The sequence below is a fragment of the Herpailurus yagouaroundi genome, unplaced genomic scaffold (assembly GCF_014898765.1).
Source record: "Herpailurus yagouaroundi ecotype Mexico unplaced genomic scaffold, PumYag 77, whole genome shotgun sequence".
Taxonomy (NCBI): domain Eukaryota; kingdom Metazoa; phylum Chordata; class Mammalia; order Carnivora; family Felidae; genus Herpailurus; species Herpailurus yagouaroundi.
The window spans coordinates 21,195,088-21,214,057 of NW_024412388.1; the positions used below are offsets into that span (position 1 = coordinate 21,195,088).

At 48.3% G+C, this 18,970-nt stretch overlaps 1 protein-coding gene across 2 annotated transcripts in view; it reads right to left on the bottom strand.

Annotated features, from left to right (window-relative positions):
- Positions 1-5,140: 5,140 nt before the first annotated feature.
- The window catches only part of PTAFR (platelet activating factor receptor), a 30,745-nt gene continuing 16,915 nt past the window's right edge, over positions 5,141-18,970 (bottom strand). For both annotated transcript variants that reach the window (XM_040466589.1, XM_040466584.1), the window contains exon 2: positions 5,141-8,393. In XM_040466589.1, the coding sequence (XP_040322523.1) occupies positions 7,320-8,348 (1,029 nt within the window). In that variant the 5' untranslated portion in view covers positions 8,349-8,393 and the 3' untranslated portion in view covers positions 5,141-7,319. The remainder of the gene's footprint in view (positions 8,394-18,970) is intronic.

The following is an 18,970-nucleotide window of genomic DNA, read 5'->3' on the forward strand; positions in this document are numbered from 1 at the left end:
GATTCTGTGTCTCCCTCTCTCTCTGCCCCTCCCCCGTTCATGCTCTGTCTCTCTCTGTCCCAAAAATAAATAAACGTTGAAAAAAAAATTTTAAAAAAAAGAAAGGGTCCATACATTCCAGTTCTACCAAGGCATTGCTCTGTGACCTTGATTCAGTCATTTCCCTCCTCGATACTTTTTTTCTCATCTGGCGCATGGAAGATACAAGCTTTCGCTTGCCCTGAAAGCGGTCTACAGAGTCAGTGTGCTTAGAATGAAAAGTACATGGCCTTTGGAACCAGGCCGACCCAGCTGTTTACTGCGTGGCCTCGAGAATCACTTCACTCTTTAAGCTCCTGCTTTAAATAAAGTGGTCAGGGCAGGCGTCACTGTGAAGGGGACATCTGAACTCTCTTGATGGAGGCGAGGGAGTGAGTCATACAGATAGATACCTGGAGGGGGGGCGGGGGGGGCGCAGAGAAGTAATTCAGGCAGAGGGAAGAGTCAGTTTTATCCATAGGTAACGATGCGAAGTCCCCCTCACAGTGCCTGGCACGCAGTCATGGTCAGCCGCTGCTGAGCCTTGCCCCCTTTCGCTCCTCTGATGAAGATGTCAGGATCCACGTGACCACTTAATGCACCCCCTAGCTTTAGCGACCGTGACACTCTGGCTTCGGAAGTTCTTTGAAACGCTGCATTCACGTACACCATCTACCTGCGGGACCACTCCTAAATGACCACAGGAGTCTCAGCCCAGAGAAAAGGCATTGCTTCCGGGGCTTGAGCCTGCACGGAGAGCACAAGAGCCCTCAAAGAGGAAATTAGAAACAGCAAGGCGGGGCCCTCGCCAGCGGCTGTTCCCCTCAAGAGATAACACCAGCACGCACCAAAGCCAGGACAGTGCCTGAAGGGGCTCGAGCAAGGGTACGGTCACATGGAGGGGGTGAGAGAGGGAAGGGACCCATATTTACTAAGGCAGATCTGGGTTTTGAGTATTATTCCGCCACTTGCTAGCTCTTCCCTGAAGCCCTCCGAGCCTCAATTTCCCCATTTGCAAAATGGGCACAAAGAGACCAACTCTGTCCAGAGGTGATAAGGACTCAGTGAGATAAGACTTGTGAAAGCGGCAAGCAAATATCTGGGCTCAACAAAAAGTAGGTCCTTTTCCTTCAGTCTTTATTTTATTCAGCTTAGCATAGTGACTGGACCAAAATAGGTGCTCTATAGGTGTATTTTTGGGTAGCTGGATGAATGGATACATGGATGAATGCGATGTGGAGAACAAAGGCAAAAGAAATAGAGGGGAAAAGCTAAATTTCCTTACAACTTACAGCCCACTGACAAGTGCTTGCGACAGGCAGAGTGACCTTCCTCCAGGAACTCAACTGCCTCGATGCTAATACTTTGCTGGAGGCAAAAGGCACAGTAGCCTGCCCACCAGATCCTGTAAATTTTCTTTAGCATATAAAAATCCCTTTGGAGGGGCACCTGGGTGGCTCCGTGCATTAAGCAGCCAACTCTTGATTTCGGCTCAGGTCGTGATCACATGGTGGTGAGATCGAGCCCTGCGTTGGGCTGAGTGTGGAGCCTGCTTGGGATTCTCAATCCCTCTCTTCCTCTGCCCCTCACCTGCTCGTTCATCCTCTCTCTCTCTCTCAATCTCTCTAAATAAATAAATAAATAAATAAGTCATGAATAAAAACAAAAATCCCTTTGGACACTTCCTTTATCTCTACCCTCCCCCACCACGACGTATGTTAGCAAATCATCCTCCAAGCATATGGTCCACTGATATACATCTGAAGGGTCTCAGGACTAAGATTTTACTAGACAGTTGTACACGACTTTGTCCTAACAACAGCTAGCGCCTCAAGGTCCTGGAAACCTTGCTTCCAAATTCCTTAGAGACTCACACTATCCTCAACCCCCTCCCAATGTGGAAGTATATAATCAGTCACAGCCCATAACCCCAGTGCCGCTCTTTCTGCCCACAGGTCCTATCCCCGTGCTTTAATAAAACCATCTTTTTTGCACTGAAAATGTCTCAAGAATTCTTTCCTAACCATTCGCTCCCGGACCCCACATTTCACATCAGATGGATGGGTGACTGGGTCGGGAGGAGGATGGCTTGCTAGCAGGATATCAAGGCAAACATGATTTGTATTACAGCAACACTAAGTCTGCACAAAAAAACAAGCGTTTTACAAGAGGGTTTTGTTATATCTGTTTGTAGCGTTAGGTCTCAAGCACAAATATAACATAGATAAGTAAAAACCAGCTTAAACAAGCCCTGTTCTGGTCAACTGTGCCCTTCGCTTATCACTCTTGTGTCTATGACTCATCATGATGAGGTGAGGGACCACCCCTTGCCTATACCAGCATTCTCCAGCTGAGATCACTGGTGCGAAGCTGAGGTCAGGGCAGGATGGGGCCTTCCGGATATGCCAGATGGCTTGGGAATCCTGGTTGGTGATGTTTTAGCAAAAGAATTACAATTCAGCTTTTCCCAGAATCCCGTTACCAAGAAGAGAAAGACACAGGCAAGCAGCCAGCTCTGTGTTCACTGCAGCTTTGTGTTGTGTAATTTCTGCAACCACTGTAGCCCCTCGGAGCCTCATGTTTCCCTCAGTGAGATGAAGGGATGGGACCCTCCTAGCTCCAAAATGTTCTAATGTTCTGATCGTCTGAAAATCCCTGACATTTCTTTTAAAATGTGGACATGGAGGGGCACCTGGGTGGCGCAGTCGGTTAAGCGTCCGACTTCAGCTCAGGTCACGATCTCGCGGTCCGTGAGTTCGAGCCCCGCGTCAGGCTCTGGGCTGATGGCTCGGAGCCTGGAGCCTGTTTCCGATTCTGTCTCCCTCTCTCTCTGCCCCTCCCCTGTTCATGCTCTGTCTCTCACTGTCCCAAAAATAAATAAACGTTGAAAAAAAATTTAAAAAAAAATAAAATAAATAAAAAATAAAAATAAAATATGGACATGGAACTTTGAAAGGATATGTACTAAATTCCTTCCCCATCTCTCTCTCAAGAGTCTCCTTAAACCCTTTCTTTCTTTCTTTCTTTCTTCTTTCTTTCTTTCTTTCCCTTTTATTCTTAAGCAAGTATTTAATGGTGGTCAAAACAAAAGCATACTTTCAAGGTGGGAGAGTGTACAGGCCGAGAAGTGGCAACCGCCTCCTTAAACCCTTTCCAAACAAGTGTATGTACATGTCAAAATGTCTGCCAATGCTCCAACCTGGGGAAGCAAGCTTTGGAGACAGACAGACAGACCTCAATCCTAGACCTTGTGTGAGAAATTGTGATTACATATATGGTTAAGATTCAGATACTGCCCCCAGGATCAGAAAGACAGACCTTGAAACAGATAAACTTCAAAAATCATAGTAATTAAGACATAAATGGGGCACTTGGGTGGCTCAGTCGATAGAGCATCCGACTTCAGCTCAGGTCATGATCTTGCGGTTCATGAGTTCGAGCCCCACATTGGGCTCTGTGCTGAGAGCTCAGAGCCTGGAGCCTGCTTCGGATTCTGTGTCTCCCTTTCTCTCTACCCGTCCCCCACTCACATTCTTTCTCACTCTCAAAAATAAATAAACATTAAAAAAAGAAAAAAAAGACATACAAAAGTTAGACCCTCCCAGCCCTAATGCAGGAAGAAGGAAGCCAATTACCTTCCCTGAGGGAATTCAGGAAGGCTACCTGTAGGAGGTGTCCTGGGCGTGGCCAAGAAGAGAAAGCATCTGAGAAGGTCACAACCAGGCAGAGGTCACAGGGGAGTGAAGATGGCTGTGTTCCCAGTGGTGAGAAGATCAGCAGGGCTGCGGCAGGGGCTACACCCTAAAATACTCCTCCCGCCCTCCTGGGCCCTGGCTGGGAGCCAGACCCTGGCCTCTGTGTCGGGGCAACATTCTGAGAGAAGCAAAAGGGCAGTCACAAATTACCATGTCAGAACTATCTGACTTACTCTTTATTGAGCACTTACTGAATGCAGACTCTGTGCACTTTGTACACATCACAGCCGTGTTTGCTAAAGTGTGCCAGGCCAGCCAGCAGGGCATAGGAGGGGACTGGAGGCAGGACACCAAGAACATTTTTATCTTAATAGTTACATTTTGGGGCGCCTGGGTGGCTCAGTCGGTTAGGTGTCCGACTTCAGCTCAGGTTATGATCTCATGGTTCATGAGTTCGAGCCCCGCGTCGGGTTCTGTGCTGACAGCTTGGAGCCTGGAGCCTGCTTCAGATTCTGTCTCCCTCTCTCTCTACCCCTCCCCTGCTTGCGCTGTGTCTCCCTCTCAAAAATAAACAAACATTTTAAAAAGTTTTTTTAATAGTTATGTTTTAAAGGGCGCCTGGGTGGCTCAGTCGGTTGAGCGTCCAACTTTGGCTCAGGTCATGATCTCACGCTCATGAGTTCGAGCCCCGCGTCAAGCTGTGTGCTGACAGCTTGGAGCCTAGAGGCTGCTTCAGTTTCTGTGTTTCTCTCTCTCTCTCTCTCTCTCTCTGCCCCTCTCCCACTCGCTCTGTCTCTCTCTCTCAAAAATAAATTAAAAAAAAAAACATTTTAAATAAATAAATAAACAAATAAATAAATAAAACAGTTACGTTTTAAGGGGCGCCTGGGTGGCTCAGTCGGTTAAGCGTCTGACTTTGGTTCAGGTCATGACCTCACGGTTCATGAGTTCGAGCCCCGCGTCGGGCTCTATGCTGACAGCTCGGAGCCTGGAGCCTGCTTCGGATTCTGTGTCTCCCTCTCTCTCTGTCCCTCTCCCACTCGTACTCTGTCTCTCTCTCAAAAATAATAAATAAACATTAAAAACAATTTAAGATAAATAAATAAATGGTTATGTTTTATGTTCATCTTCTATGTGTGGCAGGTGGCATTCATTCTCACATAATTTAGTTATAAAACATGCTTTTCAATAGATTTAAGTTTTAAAAAGTGACTCAGTTCAGGAGCGCCTGGGTGGCTCAGTCGGTTGAGTGTCTGACTCTTGATTTTGGCTCGGGTCATGATCCCAGGTCCTGGGATCGAGCCTGCTGGGCTCTGCACTGAGGGTGAAGCCCGCTTAGGATTCTCTCTCCTTCTCCGTCTGCCCCTCCCCTGTGCCCGAGCGCACTCTCTCTCTCTTAAAAAAAAAAAAATCAAAAAGCGACTCAATGCAGAGAAAACTATTTATGAAGCAAACATACAGACGGATGGTACACGGATATTGAAAAGTTGTGAGGCGGGTACACAAATGACTGAAACGCAAGAAACACGGTGCTTTAACATCCAAGCATTTATCTTTCTCAGAGAGGAGTTGCAAGTCGCAGACACCCATTCAAATAGGCTTGAGCAAAATAAAAGAATGTGTCCTGACAAGGGTCTCTCATGGGACCCAGAAGAAGGAATGCAGATGTTGTTGGGCCTGGAGAAGGGCCTGGCCTGGAGGAGGAGGGCAGCAGGCCGAGAGGCACCGGCCCCTCCTCACTCTAGGCTTCTGGGCTCCCTCTGGTCTCCGCTTTGCTCTGTGCGTTTCCATCTTCATGCGGGGTCGGTTTGTCCATTATGTTCCGGCCGTCACCCACCCTCCCCCGCCCCACCTCACACCCACAGACACACGCGTGTAGACACGCACGCACAGGCACTGCTCCGGACTTGTATGTCTTCAGGTAAGTGGCCCGAACTAGCACCCCTGAAGCTGACTGCCTATTCCTGGGAGAGAACCTGACTGGCCCCCTGGAGCCAGACGCCCACGTCTCATCCATTCAGCTCCTATCAGAGGATCAAGGGGAACACCGTCTCAGAAAAAGGAGGCATCTGGGATGAGCAATCATCCTGACCAAGAGGTATCCGCCTCGGGATCCGTGGTTCAGAACAACCCTACGAGGTAGGAAATGTAGCTTACAGTTCCGCGGCAGGAAGTGACAGAGCCAAGACTTGAAACTGGGTCTGTGTGACACAGAGCTCGACTCTGGGGCGCTACCCACCTCGTCACCACCAGTGAAGTTCAGCCCACAGCTACCATCCCAGACCCCAGCAGGTTACTGGCCCAGTGTGAGGCATTTATCACACTCAGCCCGATAGACAGGAAATAAGGATTTCACTTTATGAGAGGACTATGGCTGGAAGGGAGGAAGACGTCTCAGGAGAATCACTGAGCTCTGGAGACCAGGGGAGGCTCTTCCAAGCCTCTGGGTCTGTGGCTGCCATATTCACACCACAGGTGCTCAGGCTGTGAGAAGAGACTCATCTGAAACTATTCACCGAAAATCATGAGCAGGCATCTAGAGACCTTCAAGAGAAGCTGACACCTCTCTTCTGCACCCAGAATACAAAGTGCCTGCTGGCCTTTGGGACTATAGCTGCTCCTCTCACCTTCTGGAAGCTAAATTAGGAGGCGGGCCCCCCCTCAGAAAGCAAGGTGGTGGAGGAGACCCGACAAGCCTCTCCCACTGTGGAGGTCTCACCCGCACACAGGTACTTCTCAGCCTAAGTCCCCTTTCTCGTGGGAGCCTCTGAGCAGCACGGTGCCCTGGATGCCCCAAACTTGGCTTTGAGGGGTCTTTGCCCACCCCCAGTGGGTAGCTGCCCCACGGGAGGTACTTCATCAAGGTTCACTGTTGAGACAGACAGATGGATGCGGCTCTCGTGTCTCTCGCACTCCCACAGAGCCGACCCAAGCCTGAAGTGAGGCCCGTACAGAGGAGGCGAGCTCCCCACCTTAGCCTTTGATCTATGCACGTCTTATCATCTCTGGCACCTTTCAGGATGGGTCGTTGGATGAGTTGGAAAAGGTGCCACTGTGCCACTTCCCCTAAGAAGCGTCCCAAAGACCTTGTGCCTCTGAATGAGACAAGATGGCAGTCTCCTGGCTCCAAGTTTTCCCCAGAGATACTGCCACACGGCCAGGAGAGTACCCCCTTTCCCCAACCACCCCCCCTTCTCTGCCATTATAGTGGTAAAGGATGTGGTTGCCAAAAAGTTCAGGTCACATTGGCTCGGCGCTGCTGTCCTGGTAGGGTGAACAGGGTGGCTCAGAGTCTGCCCCCAAGGTCTGCCTCTGGCCCTGACTCTCCCCACAGAGCTATCAGACTCAGGTACTCAAGGTGAGGTCATCAGCCAAGGTGATTATGGCACGTGCCCAAAGGTGGCTGGCGGGGCACATTGAAATTCTGGATTTCCCAGCAGTCTGGGCCTGCCGTCACCCCCACCTTGGTGAGGTAGCCTCCACACTTAAAGGGTCGCTAGTGCCCGGAGAGGAGGTGCCCAGACCACAGCAGAGACCCTTTTGTCCCCCGGGTCAGTTGATGTCCGTGGAAGATAAGCCTCTGGGCCTGGCCCCAACAATCAGGGACTAATTTTTGAGACAATTGGCAGGGTTCTGGCTGAGCGGCATGACCACTTCGGTGCCGGTCTCCGAGGTAGCCCGGGAGCACTTCCGGGTGCTGCGCATGTTGTAGAACTTCTCAGTGAGGTGCTTGCGAAACTTCTTGGTGAGGAAACAGTAGATGATAGGATCTAAGACGCAGTTGGTGCTAAGAAGGCAGAGGGTGACCTGATGGGCATCGTTAACAGACTGGTGGAAGTCGCCCCTCCGGATGTCCAGCTCAGCCAGGGTCCAGGGCAGCTGCACGATGTGGTGGGGCACGAAGCAGATGATGAACACGGCCAAGACCGTGCAGACCATCCACAGAGCCCGGCGCTTGACTTCCGCGTTACGCTGCGGCTGCACCGGCTGCGTGAGCAGCCTGTGGATGATGACCAGGTTGCAGAAGAGGATGAGGAGGAAGACGAGGAAGAAGCTGATCACGAGGAAGATGTGAACGACGAGGACAGGCACGCTGCCCTTCTCATAATGCTCAAAGCAGCGCGTGATGTTGCCCGAGCCGGTCTGGTTCGGCACCACGTTGGTGGAATCCAGGACGAAGAAGTAGGAGGCGGCGGCCACGATGGCCACCCAGATAACCAGGGACACGGAGAAGCCACGCTTGCGGGTGGTGGCCTGGGCGGTCTTGATGGGCTGTGTCACCGCCTGGAAACGGTTGTACGTGATGACAGCCAGGAAGGCCACGGAGCAGTAGGTGTTGATGAAGAAGAAGCAGCCGGCCAGGTTGCACAGGAATCTGGGGAGAATCCAGTTGCCCTGGTTGTAGTAGTAGATGATCCACAGGGGCAGAGTGACCAAGAAAAGCAGGTCAGCCATGGTGAGGTTCACCATGAAGATCTTTATCTCGTTGAGTTTCTTAGAAGGGTACAGGCAGGCAAAGACCCACAGCACATAGCTGTTGGCGATCACCCCCAGCACAAAGATGATGCTGTAAACAATCGGGAAGAGGGTGTATCGAAACTCAGAGTCCACACGAGAAGAATCGCTTGGCTCCATCACTATGTGTGGAAGGGACAGCTGGTCATAGAATCCTGCCCTGGCCTGGAAGATCACACAGGAATTTTGGTTAATGAAGAATCAAAAGGGAACTTTCTCATTTAATCAGTTCCAACACTCTTACTTTGCACATTTAAAAAGCTCTAAGATCGGCGGTATCTTCTAATTAATTGTCAGTATTTTTTTTTTTTTCTGAAGCAAATAATGGTGTGTTTTTAAAATGAACAGCATCTGAGGGGTGCCTGGGTGGCTCAGTTGGTTGAGCGACCGACTTTGGCCCGGGTCATGATCTAGCGGTTGGTGAGTTCAAGCCCCGCGTCGGGCTCTGTGCCAACAGCTCGGAGCCTGGAGCCTGCTTCAGATTCTGTGTCTCCTTCTCTCTCTGTTCCTCCCTGACTCATGCTCTGTCTCTCTCTGTCTCAGAAACAAATAAACATTAAAAAATTTTTTTAAATAAATAAATAAAATAAAATAAAATAAACAGCATCTGAGATTCAATGAAATCAATGGCAATTAATGGCAAGAATGGCAATAATTCACGCTCCATTTTAAAGCATACCTTCTTATTCTTCGACTTATTTTGACTTATAGTTTTGGATCATCTATTTCTGATGATAAACTATATGAAAATGTATATTATAAAATGTTCATTTTTCTAACAGCTTCTGAATATTTTTCTCTTGATGAAATTTGAAACACAAAATTGGGTGGTAAATGTTCTCTGTATTAAAAAATAATCTAGGGGCGCCTGGGTGGCGCAGTCGGTTAAGCGTCCGACTTCAGCCAGGTCACGATCTCGCGGTCCGTGAGTTCAAGCCCCGCGTCAGGCTCTGGGCTGATGGCTCAGAGCCTGGAGCCTGTTTCCGATGCTGTGTCTCCCTCTCTCTCTGCCCCTCCCCCGTTCATGCTCTGTTTCTCTCTGTCCCAAAAATAAATAAAAAACGTTGAAAAAAAATTAATTAAAAAAAATAAAAAATAATCTATGGGGTCACCTGGCTGGCTCGGTCGATAAAACATGTGACTCTTGATCTCGAGATCAGTGAGTCTGATCCCCATGTTAGGGGTAGAGTTTCCATAAAAAATCACAATGATGGGGGCACCTAGGTGGCTCAGCAGTTAAGCATCAGGCTCTTGGTTTCAGCTAAGGTCATGATCTCATGGTTTGTGAGTTCTAGCGGAGCCTGCTTAAGATTCATTCTCTCTCTCTCTCTCTCTCCCCCTCTCTCTGCCCCTCCCACACACACTCTCTCTCTCTCAAAATAAATAACTTTTAAAAATCATAATGATAATAATAATTTATGTGTTCAGGGGCGCCTGGGTGGCTCAGTCGGTTAAGCGTCCGACTCTTGATTTTGGCTCAGGTCATGATCTCACAGTTGGTGAGATCGAGCCCCAAGTCGGGCTGAGTGCTAGGTGTGTAGCCTGCTTGGGATTCTCTCTCTCCCCCTCTCCCTCTGCCCCTCCTCCACTTGCATGTGCATGCTCTCTCTCTCTCAAACAAAGTAAACAAAAACAAAAAAACCCAAAAAACAAAAGAAGAAAGATTAAACTAAGCATAATCCCACTACCCAAAGTCTGGTCTGTTTCCAACACCCTCTTCGCCACCATCCACTCTCCATCACAACTAGTTGCTACCTCCTCTCTTGCTTCTCCCACCGTGTTGCCACATGAGTCCGGAAATCTCTCTGATATTTGTGTTGCAACTGTGGGTGGAATGGAGACTGCGGGGGTGAGGGGTGGAGGAGGGGGTTAAGCAAGGCCCAAGGCTCATCATCCATCAGAGAACAGTGAGGAGAGCACAAAATTGGGAGTAAGACACTCCCTCAGAGCCAGACACCCTGCTAGGCGTCTGCATGCACTGCCTCGCTTGAGTCTCAAAAAAGTCCTTTGAGATAGGAAGTAAAATTCCCATTTTACAGCGTGGGAAACAGTATAGGGTGTTTATGTGACTTGTTCAAGGTCACACAGCTGTCAAGGGATAGAGCCAGGATCCACCTCTGTGCTCCTTTGTTCATTCACCCATTCCTCCACCAAATACTGCTGCACACTAACTGCACGTTGGGCCCGCAGCTAAGCACAGGGGAGGCCGGGTGAATGTGGCTGAACTGCACTCAGAGAACTAAGAGTCTCATGGGGGAGATGGACAAAAGCCGCGTAAACAAACATAGTTGCCAGACAAAGAAAATGGGGTGCTGTTATGGAATACGGATATACTTAGAAAAGAGGTGATGTTTCCTTTAAGACCAGAACGAGGAAGAGTGTTTCAGGCAGAGGGATCTGCATCGGGCCAGGACTGAGGCAGGAAAGAGCCGAGTAGGTTATAGGAACTGAAAAGAGGGGCACGTGATGGCCCAAACCCTGATCTCTAGCTGCCACACTCCATCCCTATCTCCTGCCATCTTCCCACCAGGCTCCAGTCAAATGGGACTTCCCTGGTGGGTCTTCAAACGTGCTCAGACCTTTCCTACGTCAGCCTGCAAGCATACACCCATGCCGATGCCTTGAACCCTCTTCCCTAACCATGCACCACCTCCGCCTGGCCATTCTAGCTCATGTTTCAGACCCTAACTGAATTTCACTTCTTCAGAGGGGTCTTCACGGGGCCGAGTCCGGTCCTGCCTCAGAGCTCCCTGTACTTCTTTGTAAATCCTAGAGCCGTTGTGATCACTTCGTGTTTGTGTGATTCATAACACTCTCCCATCTGACCTTGAGCACCAGGAGAACAAGGAACTTGTCTGTCTATTCAGCACTATTCCCAGCAGCATGAACCAACGAATAAAAGAATGGGCGATAAGGCTAGTTGATTACAACCATCTCTTTGGGAGCTCTGGAGCAGTGGAAACACTTGAAGAAGAAGCTTGAAAGATACTTATAGGCGAGTTTAAAGAAACAACTAGCGGGGCGCCTGGGTGGCTCAGTCGGTTAAGCGTCCAACTTCAGCTCAGGTCACGATCTCGCGGTCCGTGAGTTCGAGCCCCGCGTCAGGCTCTGGGCTGATGGCTCGGAGCCTGGAGCCTGCTTCAGATTCTGTGTCTCCCTCTCTTTCTCTGCCCCTCCCCTGCTTGTGCTCTGTCTCTCTAAATAGATGATAGATGTTAGATAGATAGATAGACAGATAGATGAAATATCCCTTTGGGGGCACCTGGGTGGCTCAGTTAGGCATCGGACTCTTCAGCTCAGGTCATGATCTTACGGTTTGTAAGTTCAAGCCCTGCATTGGGCTCTACACTGACAGCTCGAGGCCTGCTTGGGATTCTCTCTCTCCCTCTCTTTCTGCCCCTTCCCCGCTGGTGGGCACACACTTGTGCATGCGTGCTCTCTCTCTCAAAATAAATAAATACACTTTAAAATAAATAAATAAATAATGGGACACCTGGGTGGCTCCGTTGGTTAAGCGTCCGGCTTCAGCTCCGGTCATGATCTCCCGGTTCATGAGTTCGAGCCCCACGTAAGGCTCTGTGCTGACAGCTCAGAGCCTGGAGCCTGCTTCAGATTCTGTGTCTCTTTCTCTGCCCCTCCCCTGCTCACGCTCGCTCTCTCTCTGCCACAGACTGAAGTTGGCGGTTGTCTTCAGGAAAAGCACTTCAGCAATTGAGTCATAAGCTGAACTTTGTTTTGGATCATCATTACCACTTGAAAAAATGACTGACAAACTATGGTTTTTCAAACTTGAGTATCATACTTTCTCAAATATGAACAAAGTGAACCCACCACCTCACGGAAAACAAATGACAGTATGTGTTGCCAATGAGAAAATTCGAATTTTCGAGAAAACTGGTATCTTGGGAAAATTGTATTTGTCAGTATGAGTTTGACAGCTTCTTAATGCTTAAAGAATTTTCTGATGAGACTGGTGGTGATATGAACGAATGCAATTGTAAAAAATCCATTAATGAAAGATCTGTATTTGGAAGACCTGAATAACTTAGCGAACGGATATTTTCCAAAAGAGGAAGACAGGTTTCAATTATGCCTAGGTAAAAGAATCAAAGGCTAATGGGTGCCTGTGTGGCTCAGTCGGTTCAGCATCCGACTTGGGTTCAGGTCACGATCTCACGGTTCGTGGGTTCAAGCCCTGTATCAGTCTCTGTGCTGACAGCTCAAATCCTGGAGCCTGCTTCAGATTCTGTCTCTCTCTCTCTCTCTCTCTCTGCCCTTTCCCCACTTGTGCTCTGTCTCTCTCTCAAAAATAAATAAAAATTTAAAAAAATTAAGAAAAAAAAAGAATCAAAGGCCAAAACAAATCAATACACTGCTGTATAACAGATTACAGAAAGTTCATTGATATGATTCAGGGCTTCCATATTGCAACTAACTTTTAAGAAACTACCATTTGTGGAGCTTTGATGTAGTATCAAGATATCATCAATTATCTGAAAAAGACACCAAAATATCCCTCCCTGTACAAACACATATCTGTGCAAGGGCAGATTTTCTTACACATACCATGCTGGACTGAATGCAGAAGCAGACAGGACAATCCAGCTGTCTTCTAGTAAATCCATGCTTAAAGAGATTTGCAAAGAAATTTAAATCAAGGCTACTTTAAATTATTTATGTTTTGAAATTGTTGCTATTTTTTGCTACAAATGTTATTTGTGCTAACATGGAATGAGTTTGTTATTGGCTTTTATACCTAAAAACAAAAACTTTTCCAATGTCTTAGTTTTAATTTTGAATATGGGAAATATTGATGGATACGGCCCATGTAAACAAAAGCTCTCTGGGGCCCTCAATAATTTTTAAAGATAGAAAGAGATCATGAGACTGGAAGATTTTAAAATTTTTTAAATGTTTTAATTATTTTTTTTTTCAACGTTTATTTATTTTTGGGACAGAGAGAGACAGAGCATGAACGGGGGAGGGGCAGAGAGAGAGGGAGACACAGAATCGGAAACAGGCTCCAGGCTCTGAGCCATCAGCCCAGAGCCTGACGCGAGGCTCGAACTCACGGACCGCGAGATCGTGACCTGGCTGAAGTCGAATGCTTAACTGACTGCGCCACCCAGGCGCCCCTGTTTTAATTATTTTTGAGAGAGAGAGAGAGAGAGAGAGAGAGAGAATGTGAATGGGGGAGGGGCAGAGAGAGAGGGAGACACAGAATCCGAAGTAGGCTTCAGGCTCTGAGCTGTCAGCACAGAGCCTGACACAGGGCTTGAACTCAGGAACTGCAAGATTGTGACCTGAGCCGAAGTCGGATGCTTAACCGTTCTGAGCCACCCAGGTGCCCTGAGACCAGAAGATTTTTAAATCGCTGCGCCACAAGACAAAGAAAGAAAGAGAAAAACACAAGCTGGTGGTTACTATGGGGAAGGGGGGCTGGGGATTACAGAGTGCACCTATTGTGATGAGCACCAAGTAATGTAGACTTGTTGAGTCTCTGTATTGTACGCCTGAAACTCACATAACACTGGATGTTAACTATATGAGAATTAAAATTTTAGACTTGAATTAAAAACAATCACTGCTCAGGGGCACCTGGGTGGCGCAGTCGGTTAAGCGTCCGACTTCAGCCAGGTCACGATCTCGCGGTCCGTGAGTTCGAGCCCCGCATCGGGCTCTGGGCTGATGGCTCGGAGCCTGGAGCCTGTTTCCGATTCTGTGTCTCCCTCTCTCTCTGCCCCTCCCCCGTTCATGCTCTGTCTCTCTCTGTTCCAAAAATAAATAAAAAAAAAAAAACGTTGAAAAAAAAATTAAAAAAAAAAACAAAAAACAATCACTGCTCTACAATCTTAGCCCACACTCCCCTCCCTCCCCCCACCACCTTTCCTTTGAGCCCAAGATGCCCATCCATCTGAGACTGGCCTTGTTTCTTTCCCCTGCTGGACCTTCATGTCTTGGGGCACCCTGTTCCTGGGCCCTCAGAAAGGCGAGGAGGCAGCCCCACGGCTGAGCAATGCGTGTGCTTGCTCTGGGTCTTTGAGGAAGTCATGTCCCTACTCACCCCCACCATCTACCCCACTCATAAGTAAGTCCGTTCCTCTTCTTGGGTTTAGGCTCCAGCTAAGTGGGGTGGGGGCAACTCTCCACTGGAAACTGTCTTTCTGCAGCCAAAGAATCCAATCCAGGATATCGCCTCAGGCCCAGTCCCCTGTGCCACGCCTGCCCAGGCCTGTTGAGAGAGTCTTCCCACCAGGACCAGGACTGGGGTAAGGCTTGCGAGGCACTCACGTTGAGTGCAGATCTTAAGCAGACGCTGAAAACCTCACTGATCAAGATAAATAATGTTTAATGCAATATCTTTTGAAAACTCAAAATCAGTATTACAGAGTGTTCCTTTTGCCTCCGGTTCTGATATGGCTCTGCCTGGCACAGTTCTGATCTTGGGTCTTCATTGAAAATTTTGGTATTTTGATGGGGTGCCTGGATGGCTCAGTCGGTTGAACGTCTGACTTCGGCTCAGGGCATGAGCTCACAGTCCGTGAGTTCGAGCCCTGCGTCAGGCTCTGTGCTGACAGCTCAGAGCCTGGAGCCTGCTTTGGATTCTATGTCACCCTCTCTCTCTGCTCCTCCCCTGCTCATGCTCTGTCTCTCTCTGTCTCAGAAATAAATAAAAACATTAAAAACTTAATAAAAAAAAAGAAAATTTTGGTATTTTGTTCATCACAAAATTTTTTTCATTCATTGATTTTTTTAAAGATTTTCTCACCATGTGAATGGAACACACACACAGGTTAGCCCAACTCACCCATTCAGTCACTCACTCATGTAGCCACTGGGCAAAGCACTCACTGGCTCCAAGCCCTGGTCAGAGTGCTGAGGCCTCAGAGAACAGACCCAGTCTCCACCCTTAAGTGGCTCACAGGTCATGTTGCAAAAGAGAGATTCAGAAGTAAAGTGACGAGTGTTAGAATGGTGGAGGTTCCAGAAGTTGGGGTAATTCCGAAATGGCGCCCGTACCCAGACTTGAGGGTCAGGAGTGACCCCCTCCCTATGCTGAAGGACGAGAAGGAGTTAGCCCAACGAGGAGCCCCAGGCAGAGGGACAGCGTGTGCAGAGGCCCGGAAGATTAGCAGAGGATGGACCTTGTTCTCAGGGAACTTGAGACGCTTGGTTTATTTAGTTAAAGCTTAAAGGGGTGGGGGGGCTGGTGAGGAGAGAGGGGCCTACAAAGTAAGTACCAGTCAACTTCAGAAGGATCTTAAGGGGGGCGCCTGGGTGGCGCAGTCGGTTAAGCATCCGACTTCAACCAGGTCACGATTTCGCGGTCCGTGAGTTCGAGCCCCGCGTCAGGCTCTGGGCGGATGGCTCAGAGCCTGGAGCCTGTTTCCGATTCTGTGTCTCCCTCTCTCTCTGCCCCTCCCCCGTTCATGCTCTGTCTCTCTCTGTCCCAAAAATAAATAAACGTTGAAAAAAAAAAAAAAAAAAAAAGAAGGATCTTAAGGGGCATCGTCAGTTAAGCATCTGACTCTTGATTTAGGCTCAGATCATGATCTGAGGGTCATGAGATAGAACCCCAAGTCTGGCTCTCCACTGGGCATGGAGCCTGCTTGGGATTCTCTCTCTCTCTCTCTCTCTCTCTCTCTCTCTCTCTCCCTCTCTGAATCTCTCTCTCTCTCTCTCTGCCCCGACCCATCCCACCCCACCCCCTCTAAAAAGAAAAAAGATAAGAAGCTTAGTTGAGCAACTAAATGCTGTGGGAAACTTATTTGTATCCTATAAAAAGGGGCTCCTGGGTGGCTCAGTCGGTTATGCGTCCAACTTCGGCTCAGGTCATAATCTCACGGCTCGTGAGTTCGAGCCCCGCGTCAGGCTCTGTGCTGACAGTTCAGAGCCTGGAGCCTGCTTCCAGTTCTGTGACTCCCTCTTCCTGCCCCTCTGCCACTCGCTCTCTGTCTCTCTCTCAAAAATAAACATTCAAAAAAATAAAAAAACAAAGTAACTGTAAAAAATATCTCTTAGACAATTGGAAGAACTCAAGCACAGACTAAGTATCAGATGGAATTCAGAAATTAATGGTAATTTTATTAGGTGTGATAATGATATTATGGTTCTATATTTTTAATCCCTTATTAGGTATACATAGTGAAGTATTTATAGGTAGAATTATATAGGATCTCAATTTTGCATTAAAATATTCCAGGAAACTGATGGCTCGGAGCCTGGAGCCTGTTTCCGATTCTGTGTCTCCCTCTCTCTCTGCCCCTCCCCCGTTCATGCTCTGTCTCTCTCTGTCCCAAAAATAAATAAACGTTGAAAAAAAAATAATTAAAAAAAAATATTCCAGGAAAAACATTCCTGCATGCTAATCTCCATTTCGCAGTTACCTTCCCTGGAACCCAATCTGTAACAAGATGTAATCAGGTCTATCTGGCCCGAGAGGCTCCCCAGTCCACATGGTCCCTATAGGAGGCCCAGCAGAGGCCTCTTCCTTCTAGATATAGGGCCAGAATCAGTGTGTGTGTGGAGGGATGGGGGGTGGGTCTTGGGCTGAACTCCTGTCTCTGCCTAAAGCTTTGCCCCCAGTGACTCCAGTACCCATCACCCTGGCTCTTCCTACTTCTGCTGCCTTCTCAGATCCTGTGACTCCTACTGTCTTAGCCTTCATCCCAAACTTAGGACCCAGCTGTCCCTTTGAAGCAATGGAACCCTTTGACATCGCCCAAAATGTAACTGCTGAGTCTTTTCTGGGTCTTGGGGGCTCAGACCTCTGTGCTTTTATTCACGCTTCCCTCACTCTCGGCTGCCTACTAATCACTCTTTAAGACCGCTCTGGGAGCACCTGGGTGGTTCAGTCTGGCTTCGGCTCAGGTCATGATCTCATGGCTCATGAGTTCGAGCCCCGCGTCGGGCTCTGTGCTGACAGCTCAGAGCCTGGAGCCTGTTTCGGATTCTGTGTCTCCCTCTCTCTGACCCTCCCCCGTTCATGCTCTGTCTCTCTCTGTCTCAAAAATAAATAAACGTTAAAAAAAAAAAAAAAAAAAAAGACTGCTCTGGGAGCGCCTGGGTGGCTCAGTCTGGCTTCGGCTCAGGTCATGATCTCATGGCTCGTGAGTTCGAACCCCACATCGGGCTCACTGCTGTCAGTGTGGAGCCGGCTTCAGATCCTCTGTCCCCTCCCCTGGTCTCTCTCTCTCTGTCAAAAATAAATAAACATTTTAAAAAAAGAAGAAGAAGAAGAAGAAGACTGCCCTGGCCCCGTTTCCTCCAGCTAGTTTCTCCTAAGCCTCCCTGCCTCTTTCATGCCCTGCTTTCTGCCCCTAGACCTGGTTAAGTGCTCGTCCTCTGAGTTCCCATCGCTCACAGCTTCTTATATCATCAAAATCGCCTGTTTGTCCTCCTGCCACCCTAAACAGTAGCTCCTGGAGGGCAGAGAAAATGTCCATTCATTCACCCAACAGTTACTGATATCCTGTTGGGTGCTGGGCACTTTGTTGGGGATACTGCAGGAATAAAACAGGCAAACCCCCTGCTCTCGAAGAGTTTACTCTCTAGTCAGGTAAAACAGACAAAAACAAGGAGAGAGATAAAAGCACACAATAATTTCAAATTGTGATGAGTTCAATAAAAGAAATAAAAAGTGACATGATGAAGATTGGGTAAGGGGCTGCTTTAAATAGAGTGACCAGGGAAGGCTTCTCAGAGGAGGTGACCTATAAACAAAACCAGAGGAAGATTTACCAAGAGGCCAATGAAGTGTAAATTTCAAGGCCCCTCCCTAGGTCTTGTATCTAACTGTGTATTTGCAATTTGGTAGCTTTTCTTCAAGAGGGCCTCCCAAATTGTATAACCTTTAGGGTCCTGCAAAAACCCAGATCTTCCCCTGGCTGAAATCTAAAAAATGAGAAGGAACAAGTCAAGAGAAAATCTAGAAGAGTATTCTAGGCAAAGTATATCGTGTGCAAAGGGCCTGCAGCAGGAGTAAGTTCATCATATTCCAAGATAGGAATAAAGGTGTCATGTTCAAGGAACTGAAAAGTCAGTGTGGACCTAGGGGAGCGAGAAGTGGGAGGATCTGGATGAGATCAGAGGGCAACAGACCCAAATGGTTCCTAAGCCGTGGTAAGGAGTTTGCATTGTATTTGATGAGCACTGGAGGGCCCCTGGAGTATGTCAAGCAGGTGAGTAACATGATCTGAGTCCCCGACTGCAAGACAGAGAATAGATGATAGGGGACAAAGTGGAAGCAGAGAGACCATTTGGGAGGCAAGAGACGGCAGTGATGTGGACCACAAAGGGTGTTTCTTATTCCTCTCTCCATCTCCAGCGCCAACACAAGCTGGGTCAGAGCTGGGGCTGGTAAACATTTGTTGAGTGAACAAATACCTAGCAACCAACAATTTTGACCTCTTTGCGAGAGCTGCGAGAGGACTGACTCCAGAAGATGGCCGAGGCCTGATCTGTCCCCTGACAGAAGAGTACCAGTAGAGGCGCGCGGGTGGCTTAGTCGATTAACCGTCCGACTCTTGATTTTGGCTTAGGTCACGACCTCGTGGTTTGTGAGATCAAGCCCTGCGTTGGGTTCTGTGCTGACAGTGCGGAGCCGGCTTGGGACTCTCTCTCCCTCTCTCTGTCCCTTCCCCTCTTGTGCTCTCTCCCCCTCTCTCAAAATAAATAAATAAACTTAAAGAAAAGAAAGAAAAGAAAAGAAAAGAAAAGAAAAGAAAAGAAAAGAAAAGAAA